This window comes from Strigops habroptila, chromosome 2 (genome assembly GCF_004027225.2).
Source record: "Strigops habroptila isolate Jane chromosome 2, bStrHab1.2.pri, whole genome shotgun sequence".
Classification (NCBI taxonomy): Eukaryota; Metazoa; Chordata; class Aves; order Psittaciformes; family Psittacidae; genus Strigops; species Strigops habroptila.
The window spans coordinates 31,639,274-31,656,028 of NC_044278.2; the positions used below are offsets into that span (position 1 = coordinate 31,639,274).

Consider the following 16,755-nt stretch of genomic DNA (forward strand, 5'->3'; position numbering starts at 1 on the left):
CTAAAGCTAAAAATCTACTCTATCAAAGTCTGTGCTTATGCACTGCCAACCATTCCCTTTAAGTTACAGGCAAGGACTTTCTTCCTCCCTGCGTACAGAAATCACAAGTACTAATTCTGATGCTATTTGCATTAACTACAAAACTTTCAGAAAGCTGCTGTTAACTGTCTCACATTTGTGCCTAACTGAATACAACAGCTGCTGCATTCAGAACCATCATGGGCCAATATACTCCTAGCAGTATGTTAGAAAAACAGCACCTGTGTCCTGATGATTCATTTTATTGCAGTAACACTGAAAACTAGCCATGTTCAGCAGTCTCAGCACTCAGAGTAACAATAACTCTTGTGATGCAACTTAAAACCTTCTCTTCATAACAGTCAATATATAGTTTATACATAAAATGCTGGTGTTTTGATTGATTAAACACGGTACCGAAATGAGGCCAATTCTGGTGAAAGCTCACCCCTTTTAAGAATTCCAAAAGTCTTCACCATATACTTATGAAAATGTATCATACCCATACCAAATAACGAGCAGACCACACCTTTTGCTGTACGTAACAATGACTGTCTCCCTGCGCCAAGCAAGGAATTCACTCTCGAAATGCTGGGTGGTATCTCCTTATCCAGTATAGGGCCAATACGCTTGCAAATTTGTAACAAATGGTCTGGAGCCACATGTCTGTTGGACAGCACCTGGCAGAAATAAAAGTTTAAAAATATATACATATGGTACATCCAGAACAGATGACTCTAAAAGCTTCAATATTCACAAGTATAATAAACATTGTTTAAACACTTTTAAGTTCAACTTGCAAAACAAAATCAATTCTGCTAAGCTCTGATCTAGTAAATTCAGCCACTTCTCTCCAAGAATGGGAGAGCTATAGTAAAAATAACTGCAGTAAACCCACTTACTGCTTATCACTATTTTACTACTGAAAGCTTGCAACATTCACCCGCACAGCACCCAGTCAGGCGGCAGCTCACAATGAGCATCTTTGCCCCATTCACCCAATTACTTTTATTAAAATATAAAAAATAAAATTCCAACCCTCATAACTCAAGATCACGCAGAATTTTGTTGTAATCAAGCACAAGAATTTATGCAACTAGTGCTTCAGTCACGCAGTACTTGTTCAGTAAACTGCAACCCAGTAGGTTTGAGTACAATCTCTCTGGAAACAGTTTCCTTGAAGAAACAGTACTACGCAGTGTAAGACTGTCCTACTTCCTCAAACCAAAAGGATCGAAACAGTCATCCATCCATTCAGGAAGGATCCCATACTACCTACATCTAACAGTCTGAAAAAACACATACACACTCTGATGTTTCAGTCAAGAACAGATGTAAGTGGGTTTTGATTATTTTTCCTCCTTTACATTTTGGGAATTCAGTGAAAAATAATCCTCATCTAACTATAAAGTCAATCACAATACTGCAGAAGTTAAATATGCAAAGTAGTCTTTACACAGACTTGAGTAAACCAAACCATCAGAATCATAAATTTAAACTACTGGGGAGGCCTGAATCAGCAGGCAGAAACTGCCCCATGTTTACTTCACTCTCTGATCTTGCCACGTCAAAACCAGTTGGACCCAGAAGCCACACTGCTACTTCAGCAGCCAGACCATTCCCAACCAATACATCCAAGAGAGGCAGCAGGCCACACCAACACAGGTGTGTGGCCTCTGGCCCATGTAGCTCAGAACACAAGCAGAACTAGCTCGTGCTTATGATGTTATTCCCTTAGCCTACCAACAGAACTTGGATGAGGGAAGTTCTGACAAGGCTGATCTCGTAATCAGAACAGTGGGAATAAAAATACCACATGCTGTCATGTAACAAAAAGTTGCTTAAATGCACACTGAGTATGGAGAAAGTACAATTTAAGCCACAGCCTATTATTTGCTTTGATAATAAAAATCCAAGTAATGTATAAAGCTTGTGGGGGTATTGGATGTATTCCTGTGGGAGTGGGGAGGTGGCAGTATCAGTAAAATAGTTAACATTACCATACAGCTCATCAGATACTTGGTTGATTATGAGAAGTTGGTTGATTATAAGAAATACATTTGGTAGTCCAAAAGATTACAAAATGCACTTTTTCATCACGTTTATAATTTTTGCTTCTTGAATTGGTACAGAGTAGTACCAGCTACAACATTCAGGACAGAAAGCTCAGCATACTTTATGCCAAGCATTATAAACCATTTTTGTTTGCATGCCATTATCAGGAACTACATATTACAAAAGCAATCCCTGATGAAAGCATGCATACAAAACCTTGCAACTCATTTCCTTTTTAAGTAGTTTTCCTCAGATTTTGGAAGGAACAGGCATTTTAAAGTCCTGCTCCAATTCCATGATGAGCAAAGAGGAAAAGAAATAACTGCACCACATGATTGCATTTGTCTGTGGCCTCTGCAAATCCAGAGTGAGACCAGTGGGACAACAAACAGTGCCCAAAGCCCCTCAAAAGCAGAAACTAAAACCTTCATAAGATTAATCTGGATATTGTGAAATACTATTACCCTGTGTAGAGATTTCTTTTAAATTTTGTAGGGAAAAAAGGTAGAAGAGGCATTAGTATCTTTAACATATTAAAGAATTAATGTGACCACTGTATATGTGTAATAAACACAGCTAAAAAAACCTGTAGCAAAGTCAGAAGAATCCACACGACATGTCCCAACACCAGCACTTTTTTGCCAGAAGAAATACAACCAACAAACACAAAAACACCCAAACAATCATTTTTAAACTTACTAGTACTTTCATGTTTGCTAAATTCAAGTCAGAGCTTGAAAGTATTCCTGTTTAGCAAGACTAGGCTTTTCAGTGACTTAAAGCATTAATCTAAAACCTCATTTGCTCAACTGACCACACTGACAAGTAGAAGAAATAGAAGCCAGTTTATCATTTTAAGCAGCATTTAAATAATTAAATGTTTTAAGCAAAATTTTCTTCCTTCTCTATGCAAACATGATTCTGAGATGTTCAAGCGCTCCACAAGAGGGACAAGGGGATTTACCTATAACATTACACAAGCTCATGGTAAGGGGGAAGTCAGTCAATCAACCTGGAATGCCTGAATCTTAAGGAGGGAAAAAAGCGAGAATAAGCATCTGCTTAAAGGAAACAATATCAACTTCAATAAAGCAGGGTAAAGCCACACTGGGCAGGCACCACCAGGCCATCACTTCACGAGATTCAACTGCCAAATATACTCTGCCACTTAAGAACCAGTATAATAAAACACCAAGAGAAAGACAGCCTTCCATTCTGAAACGGATACAAGTTAAAACACTTGGAGCAAACATCAGCCATAGAAGGCATAAAGTACATGCTGTAGAGAGATCACTCATATCTTCCTAGTATTCAGAAACAAAGCTATGACCAGTGAGTAGGCAGAGACAAAGAGCATACTCATAGGCACCAGAGCTGCCAATCCTTGATTTCTGAACAGCGATTTCATTTCCTAATCTGTTGAAGGGGACTGATGAAGCCAAACAGAAAATAAATACCGTCAAATCAAAACGCACTTAACAAACTCACTGGTGAAGCTCTGAAATGAAACCTTGCTTCAGATTGGTTCTTCCCTATATGTAGGCAGTGGCATGTACCAAAGCACAACGCCAAGCTCCACCTCTGCTATGTAAACAATATCCCCAATTTAAAACACCACTTGTGTTTTTGTTAGTCTAATGTAAAGAAATTAAAGGCCCTTTTCAAAATATCTCCAATGTCTTAACAGAGTCTGAATAAAACTGGAAGGTAAAACTGTCAGCCTGCTTTTAAAGGAAAAGGGTCTAACAGCAACGTTATCATCCTAATTAAAAGTTTAAAAAGAAAATAATCTCACCAATTCTTCGTAACTTCTATAATGCTCATTTCCTTGCCAATCCAACCTTTTAGGAAGCAACTAAATAGAGGAGGGGGGGGAAAAAAAAAGTGAATGGTTAAAAGGGAAGAAGGGATATATCACATCCAAAACAATGCGTGTTGAGGCGGAAAAGTTGAGACAGTAGAGTGGAAGAAACTTGAATGACTCGTAAAGTAAGGGAAACTTTTGACTACAGCAAGAGAGCTTATTTCATCAGAGCCCACACAGACCTGGTGCTGCTCCAGCTCCTGCACCAGCACCTGCAGAGAAAGAGGAAAAAACACTGATTTAGGGGCAAGCAAGCCTCCGGCTTCTCAAGGGCTGAGGAGGGGGCGCGGACGGGGGGGGGGTGGGGGGGCGGCTGTTCACGGCTGCCCCTCGGTGCTCCCTGTGGCAGGGAACGGCCGAGCCCGTGCGCCCAGGTCAGTGTGCGGCGCCCCTGTACTCACCTTCAGCGCCCTCCTGCAGGGCCCGGTGGTCAGGAAACGAGCTATGAGGAAGTAGAGCTCTGCAAGAGACACGGGGAGAGACGGGGGGGGTGAGGCCGGGGCTGAGTGGGGCGGGGGGAGCCCCCGGGGTGACTGTAATTCATAATCACGGTCAGGAAGATGGCGGCAGGGAGCGGCGGCACCGGCAGTAGCTCTCGCCCTGGCCCGCGGCCGCTCGCGCCCCGCCGGTTTTACCTGATTCAATGAGCGGCAGGGACACGCCGCCGCCGCCTGAGTTGGAAGAGGCCGAGGGTTCGGCCATGGCGGCTCCGGCCCCGGCGGCTGCCGCACGCTCGCTCGGTACAGTCGCTGCTGGCGGCGGCCGTTGCTGGCCGGGCAGGGCTGAGGGCTCAGTCAGCGCCTGGCGCGGGCAGGGCCCGGCTCGGCATAGCCCTGTCAGCGCCGCCCCTCCCCCACCGCCAGCCGGCCCCCCTCCCCCCCGCCTCCGTGCTCTCTCCCCTCCCCTCTCCTCCGCGCGCGGGAGCGAGCCTCCCCCGCCCCCCGCCGGACGTCGCGCTCGCGCTCCGGCTGCTCTCCCCTCCCCCGCCTCAGCGCAGCCTCTGCGCCGCCGCCAGCGCCGCCGCCAGCGCCGCCGCGTGACGATCCACGGCGCCGCCGCCGCCGCCGCTGACACCTGCGCCGGGCACGCCCCGGGGAGGGGGGGAAAGGAGGGAGGGGGAGGGAGAAGAAAAAGTAGTCCCTGTGCCGGGAGCGCCGGGAGCGGTGCGCGGCGGGGCGGGGGGTGCGCTGTGTCCGCGGAACACGTGCGGGGAGGAGCGGCGGGCACAGCAGACGGGAGGAAAGGAGAAGCAGTGCCGTGAGGGAAGGAGAGGCCCGGGCGCGGAAGGATTGCGTGAGGCAGGCGGCCGGTGACGGAGCGCCCAGGTGGGCGGGGCCGCTTTGAGGTGCGGCGGGGCGGGTGGCTCGGGGCGCCGCCGGGTGCGCGCGGGGCGGCGGTTGGGCTGTCGTTGGGAGCGTGCGGGCATTGGGGCGGCGCGGCGCGAGCCGCGCGGCTGCCGCCGGGCACCGCAGGGACCGGCCGTGTCGGTACCGGCGGAGGCAGGCTGCGGCCCGCGCCGGGGCACAGAGCTCCGCCTGAAAGCCCGGTACCGTGCGTGTTCCCCGGCGCGCCCCGGGCCGCTGAGACGCCTCCCGGCTCGGGCAGCGGGCAGCACGAGTGCGTTTGCAGCCACCGCATCGCCGAATGTTTTTACGCGGCGTCGGTTGTGTTTCGGCTCCTGTGCGCTCGAGGCAGATCTCCCGACTCTACAGGCCTGTGTCACTGAGGCTCCGTGGGTGCGATGCTCGGGGGCAGCTCGGCTCCCCTCAGTTCAGTGCCTCCCGGAGAAGGCATCGTGTCCCTGCTGTGGCCTTTCCAAAACCAGCGGCTTTGCCCCAGTGTCCCCCCCCGCCCCGCGTCTCTGCAAACTGGTGCCAGCACCACCTCCGCCCCACCCTGGCTTTGGGAGCCTATTTATAGGGGGTTTGTTTTTTTCCTTCTTACACTTGTTTCTCACCTCTGCCCAGCATGAATTCTAATGTAAACGTAGCACTGCCTGTGCTCTTGCTGCGTTGTACATCCAAGCTCTTCCCTTCCTTTTCCCATTCCCCACCTGTGGTGGCTTGGTATGCATCTTTAGAACCCTTGAAGTATTTTCAATATTTCGTTGTAGCAATAGGTGTGTATTAATCTCTCAACCTTTGACGTGCTTTCAGCTTCTGACAAAGAGCTTTTGTGCACCTGAGGAGCAGGCCCAGCAGCAGGCAGTTTTCCCAGAGGCATCCCAGAAGGCAGAGTCCTGCCCTGCTTCCTGATGGGTTAGTGCACAGGTCAGGTACAAGGAAAAAAACAAAACAAAAAAAAACCCCAAAACACACCAAAAACCAGGCATTCTTACCATTTAAAACCTTTCTCTAAACGAGATCCACAGTTTCCCGCTTCCAGTATTGTTGCAAGCTTCAGCCACATCATTCTTAAGGGCCACCTGCGTGTTCCTCTAGATCTCATTGCCAGACAAATGGGTGTTCATCAGCTAAACTTGGATGCACTTCAGCATCCTGGCTGTTTGTGTTTTAAGGAGCTGTGATCTAGTTGACTCTGAAAAACGAATTCCAGAGTGGTGCAGTGTGACCACATATGACATGGCACACTCTGAACCAGAACAACTAGTAGCAGGATGCAAATACAATCAAGGAACTTTAAAGAAACGCATTTTGTTCTCTTCACGTTGTATTTGGAAATGGAGGTTCTCCGTTACATACGTATTCCGCAGTGCTGTATGTAAATCTGCATTAGCTGCCACTCTGTCCCTTGGCTGCTGTTGTGGTTTAGACCCAGCTGGTAACCCAGCACCACACAGCCGTTTGCTCACTCCCTCCCCCCTGCTCCAGACAGGATGGTGAGAATTGAAAGAATGTAAACCCCACGGGTTGAGATAAGAACAGGCCAATAACTAAAATAAAGTAAAATATAGTGATAACAGAAAAAATACCAATAATAATGGGAAATAAGAAATGAAAGCTCAGAAAACACAAGTGATGCACAATACAGTTGCTCACCACCCACTGACCGGTACCCAGCCCAACCCAAGCAGCAATCAGTCCCTTCTGGGTGACTCCCCCCAGTTTCTATACTGGGCATGAGGTGCTGTGGTATGGAATGCCCCTTTGTCTAGTTTGGGTCAGGTGTCCTGCCTCTGCTCCCTCCTGGCTTCCTGTGCCCCTCGTCACTGGCAGAGCATGAGAGACTGAAAAGTCCTTGATCTGGGTAAGTGCTACTTAGCAACAACTAAAACATTGGTGTGTTATCAGCACTGTTTCCAGACTAAAGCCAAAACACAGCACTGCACCAGCTACTAGGAAGGAGAAAAAGAACTGTTGCAGCTGAAACCAGGACAGTTGCACAGAGCAAATGTATCTGGCATCGTTCAGGAAATAATGCCTTTTTTGGAGCATGCCTGTGGAAATTACTGTCTTCCACTCCAATTCTCCACAGACAGAATTGATATCTAGGGCCGATGTATACAATTCCTCGTTTACCCAGTAGCCAAACTGGAGGGGTTTTTATGGTTACATGCTGGCATTTCATGCTACAGTATGTGTCTACTGCAGAATCAATTAAAATTCATAGCTGATTCACCCACATATTTACTAGGCATGCTTTATGCAATTAGGAAAGCCTGTGTCATTCTTGACCACATCAAGTGGGTTGTGCTGCCCAGAACAGAGGTAGGGCTCCTATGCTCCCAATGGAACTACCTCTGCTCCTCCCTTCTTCCAACATGAAAATGCCTCTGTCCTGAGAGCAACAGTGTCACTGATTTACCCTTGCTAAGCCCTTTCACTTCTATAATAAAGTAAGAAGTAACTTTTTGTCCCCAAGAGGACAAAAAATAGGAAGCAGTTACGATAAATAAGATAGTGGATCACAGATGTCCGAGAGGAGATGTTGAAAGTCAACAGGATCTCAACATCAGACTCAAAACATGAGAATCAGGCATGCTGTAAAATGAGGTAAGAGAGGTTATTTCAGGGTATTTACCTGCAAGTTTATTAGTCATTTAACTGAGGTTTTTCACTTGCTAAAAACAGAAAGTAAAGAATGTCATGTAGCTATGTTCTGCTACTTCTAAATTAAACCAACAAATAAGGTAACTGGAGGGGTTGAGGGGGAAGGGCAGGGGATTAGAAAAAGTGCCATAGTTTTTTGAATATACAGGAACTCAAAGCTACTGCCAAAGCCAGGTCCGCTCTGCTAGAAACACAGCTGTGCTGGAAACGGACCAGAAGTGTGCTGTGTTCCAGTGCTAAACAAAAGTTAAACATTCAAGGGTAGAAAAGGTAAAATGCTTTCTTGAATTTAAGTGTGGTTTAAGAAAATAAGTGAAGAGGTGAAACTGGAGTGTTTTTTAGAAGTAACTGTATGACAATTTGAAAAAAGGTACAAAAAAAAAAAGTAGAGGAAGCAGATAACTGGGCTTGCAGGTGTTGCTTAAGAGCATAAACAAGTTCTCAGTCAAGGGGAAAAGTAACAAACAAAGAATAAACGTTACTTTTTGCTCTTGACTCCTCCCAAGACAAGGGTGATAGCTGTCTGACTGGCATTAAATAAACTGGTAAGATAAAAACATGCTACTACCTGCTGCAACTCAGCAAAATAATGAGAAATGGGAAGAATACAAAAAAACCAAACAAACTCAAAACAAACCAACCAACCAAACCAACCCCATAACAAACCAGCCCTGCACTCCATGGGAGAACTGAAGTCATGCTGTACTAGATTTGATTTTTTAATTTTAAGGTTAAGTAATGTCTACTTAATGCTGTAGAACCACAGAATGGCTTGGGTTGGAGAGGACCTTAAGATCATCTAGTTCCAACCCCCTGCCATGACTACACTATGTCGCCCAAGGCTCTGTCCAGCCTGGCCTTGAACAGTGTCAGGGATGGAGCATTTTCCACTTCTTTGGGCAACCTGTTCCGGTGCCTCACCATCCTCACAGTAAAGAACTTCTTCCTTATATCTAACCTGAACTTCCCTTGTTTTAGTTTGAACCCGCTACCCCTTGTCCTATGCACCCTTCTGATGAAAGGCTCTTACATCTTCAACAAAATTGATGTAGTTTTTTCAAATACAGCAAGGAAAAATCAGGCCATTTTTGTTACTAAGTGAATTAGTTACATTTTATTTGAACAATGCTCTGCCAACCTGCAGCCTTACATAGCAGGTAACAGCTGTTGCGTTCTAACTTTTGTATTTTTTTAGGTAACAGAAGCAGCACTAGGCTATTGGCTTTCAAAGCAGAACTCCCCATTAAGCCTCAACTACAGTTTTCTACTTGCTACTCACTCCCTGCATTACCACCTACCTCTTGAAAAGTACATTTTTAATAATAGTAATAACACAGTTAAGAATCAAAAACTACACCGCTCAGATTGGGAGTTGTCATAGTCAATGCAAGAGCTACAGAAACATCCTTTCATAATCCAGATTTATTTGGCTTTTGTTTGGTGATCACAGACACATTGAACAGTTTCACAATTGTTTTTATTCACATAGTTTTTTAAATCTAAAAACTGTAATTCTGTTTGTTGGGGACTTTTTTAACTCGAGGACTATTTCACATATTCTTCAATTTATCTTTGTAGACAAGCTGTTCTTTAAAACTGGATATGAAGTTCCAGTATCTCAAATACTGACATAACGTTATGTCTGCCAAGCAGCAACTTTTACTTCGTCAGTATTTAAAGATATAGTAAAAATTTCCAGTCCTTCTCATCATAGCTACAAAGTTGTTGGAAAAAATAAAGCTGCAACTACCAAAAATAACTTTGTCACAGATAGACATCACTCAGCAAGAAATCCAACACTAGGGAGCAGTTTTATTAGATAAGCAATTCTACTGATGGTACAACCATAGATAAAGATAAATAACTAAAATGTTAAGACATTCTCAACATACCGTTATGAATTCCAAAGTCTGATCTGTGTTACGCTTCATTTAATAGGATAGAAAAACTGTCCCTCACAGTCTATGGAACATGAAGCCTAATTAAGGCTTCAAAGCCCTCTCCTTAATGTAACATCCTATTAATTTCTGGTTTCATAGAAAACAGACAACCAGTACATGATTTTACCACTTAAAAAAAGCATTTACACTTATCTAAATATGTAAAAAAATGGATTGAGTTGGGATTCTCTCCTTTTTAAAAATGTGTTTTCTAGAACTACTAAAAAACTTGCATTTACAAAATAGTTGATAAAAATATTCCTCTGAATTGTACAAGAAGAAAGGTATAAGGACCACCAATTAAAGACCCGGTACCAGATGTTACTCGGCCTTCGCTGCTTTCTCTACTGCTGCGTCAGATGCTGGGGTCTGAAAAGAAGACAAAGAAACAGAACACTTCAGTGAGGTTTCTAAGTGACTCAGCCTCTTGTAGCATTTTTAATGCACAGGTTCACTAACTTGACAGGCAGAACAACCATGAGTTGGTTCTACAGACCATGCTTCACGTGCTGTCACAATCTGCTTATTTCTCTTGGATAATGACCGACTGAAAACAAACTGTCTTGAAAAGCCTTCTACCTCCTCAGATGCATCAAGCTGAATTTCAGAATGTTGCTACTGTTACTACTCAATACGCACAGCAAAGGACTTTTAATATTTTTGAAAGAAAATAGCCCATTACTGCCTTTATGACAGGAAGACAGGGCTTTTTAACCTACCAAGCTAAAATTCTTGCATATAGGGTGTTTAGGAAAGACACTACAGGTATACTTCACGCATTTAAACTTCAGTGCAGCACTGTTCACCTCTTCTCAAAGTTCTGCAGTAACTTAATAAGACTTAGAAAGACATCACTGTATTAAATGGAATTTTGTAGAAATACATTTAGTGAAACCGAATGGTAGCAGCAGAGCTATACTATTTTCGAGATTCTGTATGCTGTATACCTCACCTTCAGAACAAATTCATACCATCTTAACTGACTAAAATTACGAACTCCATTTAGATTGGAGAACTCACTGCATTTAAAATGTAGGTTAAGAAAATGAACGTATCTATTAACATAAAAATTATACTTAATTATTCCAAATCTTTGCAGCATAACCAGCAGAATAAATAACTAGCACCCAAACAGGAACCACAACACCCGCTCAGCCTTTACTGCCACCTGGGGGAAGCTTCTGAAGGATGAAGTACAGAAGCCATTTCCATTTGCTGGCATAGGTCTCAGTGAGTGTCACCATTAAGTCCTTGCAGGCCTTTCACCAGCCCATGCATCAACAATGGCATCTCTGACACCACTGTCTCAACTGAAAACAGTAATGTCCAACAGGACAGGCTACACTTCTGCCTCTTCTAGACTTCAATATTCTATTAAACCTGCAATTTTGGCTGGCGTGACCAATGTGAGACCAGCATGAAGATGTGCTCCAGCAGCCACTCCTCGCAAATTTACATCATCTCTGCACTAGTGTGCTAAACAGACCCCAGCTGAGAAACATTGCCAAATTTAACCGTTACTGGTATTGCTGAAACATTACATGCACAAATTAGAAGACCAAATTACATGATCGTAATACAGATGCAGAGCTGTGCAGAAGGATAAGCCAACTACAGAATTCCTAGCTACAGCACAACTTTTTCACAAAGATCACACTGGAAGCTTGCAAATGAAAAATTGTTACCCCAAAGTAAGTGTCTTGTACGCTCAAGTACCATCCCATACCTTCCTCACCCACCAAACCACACCATCTACCTAAAAAGCAAATACTCTTTTCCTCTACTTGAAGATCGATCTGCACACTAATAAGACAGAATTCAATAGACTTTTTTTCTATATTAAAAAAAATGACTTTCCATTGCAACAAACAGATGGGAAGCACGAATCACACCTTTAAATTAAAAAAAAATAATCATCTGACTATCTGATCAGCAAGCTCCACTGAACTCATTAAAATGAGTGAGGCATTCAGTACTGCAGAAACCTGAGACTTATTCTAGGCTTGCTGCCACATGAAAACTTGTGTTTCATCCAGTTGTTAACAGCTGCACTAGTAAGAGGCACTGCTTCTCCCTACAGATCTTGTCCTACATTTAAAACTAAATTACATCCACATTCCAGAAAAAGCATACAGTGTGGAGGATGCTTTAAGTCAGTTGATCAGTGACTCCAAAAACTTCAGCAACACAGCCATTTTAGCACAGTATTACAGCCAAGACTGATTTGGCATGTTCATTTCTTCAGCAACAACAACTATTACTGGTTCTTGCACTTTTCTCTTCCACCTCTGCACCAACCTGTCCCTTCCACCAGCAACGTCTGTATCTAGGACTCCTATAAATGTTATTTCAACTTTGATTAAATAATTTAAACTTTGGGTTTTCAGTGGAAACTCTTCCCAGTCCTAAGAAAATGAATATTGCATTTGTCAAAAAAACTTTTGTTTCAAGAAGGAACCTGTCTTCCAGTACCAGCAAAGGCAGACTACAACCCAAACCAAACCCTCTGAAGACAGACACCACACACGCACAGAGCAATATCCCCTCCCTACACCCTGTACGTATTATTTTGGCAATACCTTCCTGCAGGAAAACCAGCCCCTCTCTGAAAGACATTATCCTGTGGTAAAATTCTCACCTTTTTCTCAATTTCAGGGACTGTTACCACATTACAGCAACTCTTTTAGGGGCAACTAGAATTTTCCAAGTGTATCTACTAATGTTTCAATAGCCTACTTTTTTTTTCCCCCCAGAAATAGATTCTACTATGAGATCTGTGTATCTTTCTGAGAGATGTTTGGATAAACCAGTACGGTAAGTTATTCAGCTGCTTTGCAGCAAAAACCAGACAACTTTACCTCTTCACTTTTAGCTTCTCCATTTTCTGCAGGCAAGTTGTCCTTTGTCTGTTCTTGGTTTGTCTCTTCTGTCTGTTTTCCTTTAGGCCCCTTCTTCCCCTTTGATTGAGCTTTCTTGTCTTCAGATTTATCCTGCAATGAAATAAATTTCCAGTACGTAAATTCCTATGACCTACTAGGGAAAGTTTGGAAATGATGAAAACCCACACAAAACCAAGATGGACTTGCTAACCAGAGGGAGCTACTACCAACAGCCAATGAGCAAATACATAGTTCAACTGTCAAAAATGTTCTTCAAACTACATATGGACCAACAATCACAGTTTCAGATAGTAAAATTAGAAAATCAAACTGGGATGAGAAGATGATTAGATTCTAGCAGCTTGACAGATCTGTAATATATGGTTTAGCCTTGCGGCACATAAAAAATAACAATGCAGTCCTTCTGCTCTGTAAATACGAAGCACTTCAAACACTTTTTTTCCCTCCAATATCGATAGGGCAATTTCAGTAACCTAACCTAAATAAATGCATCACGTAGAAGTATCATTTCCAGTGTTCCTTTGTTACTGTTGCAGTCACATCCTCTGTACCCACATGACTGTTGTTAAATGGGTAGGTAAGAAGTATTTATTCAAGAGCTACTTTCATGTAAGTAATACATCCTCCCAGGCATTCCTTACAGCAAAATTTTTCAAGAAATGGCAAATTGTAACACTTTTTCTGGGCAGGTACAATGTGAGTAAGTGGCAAGAGAACATAATGCATTTATACCTCTAAGCAGAAGGCCACTACACTTAAAATGTGTCTGATCTCGTGAAAAATATTGTGTGCGTTTCACAAGTATTTCTTCCAAATTATGTCCTAATCTGTTGCCTTTGACCTAAAATTCACTCCAAGAAATAACGTTGTTATTTTTGCATATTTTAAGTAATGTAGACATCTATCTCAGATTACTATTAGAAACCATTTGGTCAGAAGCATTCTTCCCTACAAGACCCATACAACTTCCTTCACACGCGCACAACTTTCTAATAGCTATCGGAATACATTTCCAATTGTACATGAATGCTCATGTAAAATTCTGTCTTCATAAAAATACAGTTTTGCCAACCAATTGCAACTACTGAGCAAAAGTTGTGTTTTTACACCACTGGATACAAACATGCAATAAGTTACATTACATATACAAGAGATGGCAAGGTAAGAACAGTCAATGCTGAAGCATCTTATTCAGGTAACTAAATTGTCAATGTCCATAAAATTTTAGAAATACTTTGCTCCTATTTTTAGGAAAGAGAGTTTCTGAAATCATCAAGAGCACAGGGAACACAGTTGAAACATGCTAATGGTAAAAAAAAATCCTTTAGAAAAGTTAAAGGCTAAGCTCAGTATTACAAATTCAGGTAACACAGTTTCCCAACATGTAGACTTCTGTGGTTTGATTGTCAAAATATATTTTTCTTCATTGCTATTTATTTTTTAAAAACTCACCAAGTAACTCCATAATGAGCAAACTTCTCCAACCAGAAAAATACTGTCAGGAAAGTTTTTAAAAGTTACAAAGTTGATGCAAAGAAACATCTTTTTATGGATCAAATACAGAAAAAAACCATAATAATTTAAACCTTAAAAATCTATCATTTCACTGGTATGTGAAATATTTCTGCAACCATTTAAAGAGAAGTCCAGAGATGACTAAAATGAGAAAGTACTGAAGCTGCAGAATTAAACTACAATCAGTACAAAGAAATTTTTACATTAACAATAAGAAAGTTTCCAAACAGCAAGAGTTAAGTGACAGCACAAGTTTTAGAACAGAGGACCAAGTGTAAAACAAGTTATACATTTATTTGAATTGCCAACAGCAATAACAGTTAAAAAAAGATTGTTGACGTATTCACATTACAGCAGCATTCCACGGGGGCCTCATGCAATGTGTTCTACTTGATATTCTAAGATGACAACTGTTTGTGATGTACTTGGTTTACATGAGTATGCGCCCTGCTATGAACTGTAGAGATGTTTCTTTCTACAAGTAAAGTAGTTACAGGCAGCAAGCCATACCATGCATATCAGTCAGCACCAACCAGCAGCATTAAGAATTAGATGCACCACACAAAAGACAGCAGAAAAAAAAAGAAGAGAATCAGAACTGAAGTAAAATTGGAAAACTTCCTCAAATTCTTTAGGCTTACAACTTTGAGAATGGGAATGCACTGATATTCAAACCATTGGAATGAAGGTGCATTACTGAGAACTGTTCAGTAAGATTAACGAGAACATCAAAAAGCCTGCAAAGCAGAGTTCTGTGTTAGTGTATTTGAAATTATCTTAATCCATACATTAAGAAGAAAAGCTTGTAATCACAAAGGAACATTTAAAACCACATATACCAACAAGCCAACAGACACACAGCCTCTTTTCTTTCTCCCATGAAACAAAGTACTTTGTGCCTCAGTTATTGGCAGTGTGAAGGCTATGCTGGAAAACCGAAAGATCGTGCGAACCCACCCTTGTTTATGCACACAAATACCTGGAAGCTAGAGAAAGCTACATGAGTGAAACTCGGATCTTTTTCAGTAGCTGCCTAAGTAATTCAAGTATTTTTTCCTGTCCTAACACACTGCTTTAAATTCTGAGTGTATTTTAACACCTTTTGTTACAATGATGAAACACAATCCTATGTACAGTTGCTTCGACACTCCAGTAGTTCTGCTCAGTACCAAACTATCACCCAGGAATTGGTGTCCACATTTCTATGCAATACTTTGAGTGCTTAACAAGGATCTACTTGAACAGTGCCTGAATGTACCTGTGGATACTGGCAGAAGCACCTGAAAAATGATGCTTCAGAGAAATGAGTGTTCACACAAGTTACATATGAAGTAACTCTTGGGCACCAAACATCGCCAACACAAAACGGGATGCCACTGAGCACTTGCACAAGAACTCAATCACCTCCTCTCCCTCCCCTCTTCCCTGCGATTCTCACCTTTGCCGCCGGCTTTTTTGGTTTCGGCTCTGCTTTGGCAGGAGCAGGTTTCTGAGAAGAAAGCACAGGTAAGGGAGAGATTCACCTCTCAGTAATCCCCTTTTCCGTACAGGAAGACGCGCACACCCCACACCCCCCGCTCCCGTACTCACAGCGGACAGCCGCGCCGATCGCCTCTTCGGCTATGAACAGGGAAAAGAGAGAGAAGAAACACCGTGAGCAGGGGGGCAAGCGGCAGCGACCCCGGCCCGGTCCCTCCCGCCGTGCCCGCTGCACCTACCTCCTCGGGGGCCTCCCCGTCCGCCGCCGCCGCCACCTGCCAACACAAACACCGCGTCAGCCGAGACGAGGCGAGAGGGAGGGCGGCCCGGCGCGTGACGCCGCCGCTCGCCCGCCCCTTCCCGCCGCTTTCGGAGTTCGAGCCCCGGAGCGGCGGAGCGCCCGGCGAGACCCTGCGGAACCTTCTACACACCACCGCCACCCCCAGCAGGGCCTCCCCGTCAGGGTGGCAAGGGGAAAGCGACGGCCACAAACAGCGAGCGCTGGTGTCCGCCGAGCCGCTTTCCGCGGATCGCCCGTTTCTCTCCGGGCCCCGTCCCTGCGCGGCCAGACCGCCCTTCCCCTACGCCCTCACACACACACCCCCCCACACCCGCCCGGCCCCTGTGGCGCAGTGCCGCCTCGGGCGGTACGTTTCCCCGTCGTCGGTTCCGCCCGCTTCACCTTTCTCTTCGGCATGGCGGCGAGGCTGCGCGGCAGCGGCTCCCGGCCGCGAACCCCGGAGCTGCGGCGGCTGCTGCTGCTGCTGCTCCCGGCCGGCTGCTGCGCGCGCGGGGCGCCTCCCGGCTGAGCGGCTGCCTGCGAGACGGCCTCGCTGCGCAGGGAAACCGCCCCCCCAGCCCCCATCCATCCCAGCAGCGCCAGCGGCACCGCAACAGGATCCAGCCGGATTGCGGGGGGGGGGCGGCGGCGGGGGCACGCTCCCAGGCCACGCCCCCTCCCCGGCTCTCACCTA

The 16,755-nt window shown here is 44.4% G+C and overlaps 2 protein-coding genes across 6 annotated transcripts in view; both read right to left on the reverse strand.

The window, feature by feature from the left end:
* The window catches only part of BRWD1 (bromodomain and WD repeat domain containing 1), a 55,579-nt gene extending 50,799 nt beyond the window's left edge, over nucleotides 1-4,780 (reverse strand). For all 5 annotated transcript variants that reach the window (XR_003990273.1, XM_030477537.1, XM_030477539.1 and 2 more), the window contains exons 1-5: nucleotides 4,573-4,780; nucleotides 4,339-4,397; nucleotides 4,120-4,149; nucleotides 3,869-3,928; nucleotides 548-698 (exon numbers count right to left, since the gene is read on the reverse strand). Coding sequence is in view for 4 of the 5 variants with exons in the window: in XM_030477537.1 (XP_030333397.1) it covers nucleotides 548-698; nucleotides 3,869-3,928; nucleotides 4,120-4,149; nucleotides 4,339-4,397; nucleotides 4,573-4,639 (367 nt within the window). In the remaining variant the exon portion in view is untranslated. The remainder of the gene's footprint in view (nucleotides 1-547; nucleotides 699-3,868; nucleotides 3,929-4,119; nucleotides 4,150-4,338; nucleotides 4,398-4,572) is intronic.
* Nucleotides 4,781-9,351: 4,571 nt separating this feature from the next.
* On the reverse strand, nucleotides 9,352-16,737 carry HMGN1 (high mobility group nucleosome binding domain 1). The gene is made up of 6 exons (XM_030477541.2): nucleotides 16,464-16,737; nucleotides 16,021-16,056; nucleotides 15,893-15,922; nucleotides 15,741-15,791; nucleotides 12,746-12,877; nucleotides 9,352-10,256 (listed from the first exon to the last, which is right to left on the reverse strand). The coding sequence occupies exons 1-6, from the start codon at nucleotides 16,644-16,646 to the stop codon at nucleotides 10,209-10,211; spliced, it is 480 nt and encodes a 159-aa protein (XP_030333401.1). The 5' UTR covers nucleotides 16,647-16,737; the 3' UTR covers nucleotides 9,352-10,208.
* Nucleotides 16,738-16,755: the final 18 nt, after the last annotated feature.

What these genes read in the sequence shown, in the direction of transcription:
- HMGN1 (XM_030477541.2), bottom strand. Translation starts at nt 16,646, where the DNA reads ATGGGGGCTGGGGGGGCGGTTTCCCTGCGCAGCGAGGCCGTCTCGCAG. An exon ending in ACGGGGAGGCCCCCGAGGAG is followed by an intron (nt 15,923 to 16,020) that starts GTAGGTGCAGCG and finishes CCCTGTTCATAG; the next exon opens with CCGAAGAGGCGATCGGCGCG. An exon ending in GAGAAGCTAAAAGTGAAGAG is followed by an intron (nt 10,257 to 12,745) that starts GTAAAGTTGTCT and finishes TCTTCTTTTCAG; the next exon opens with ACCCCAGCATCTGACGCAGC.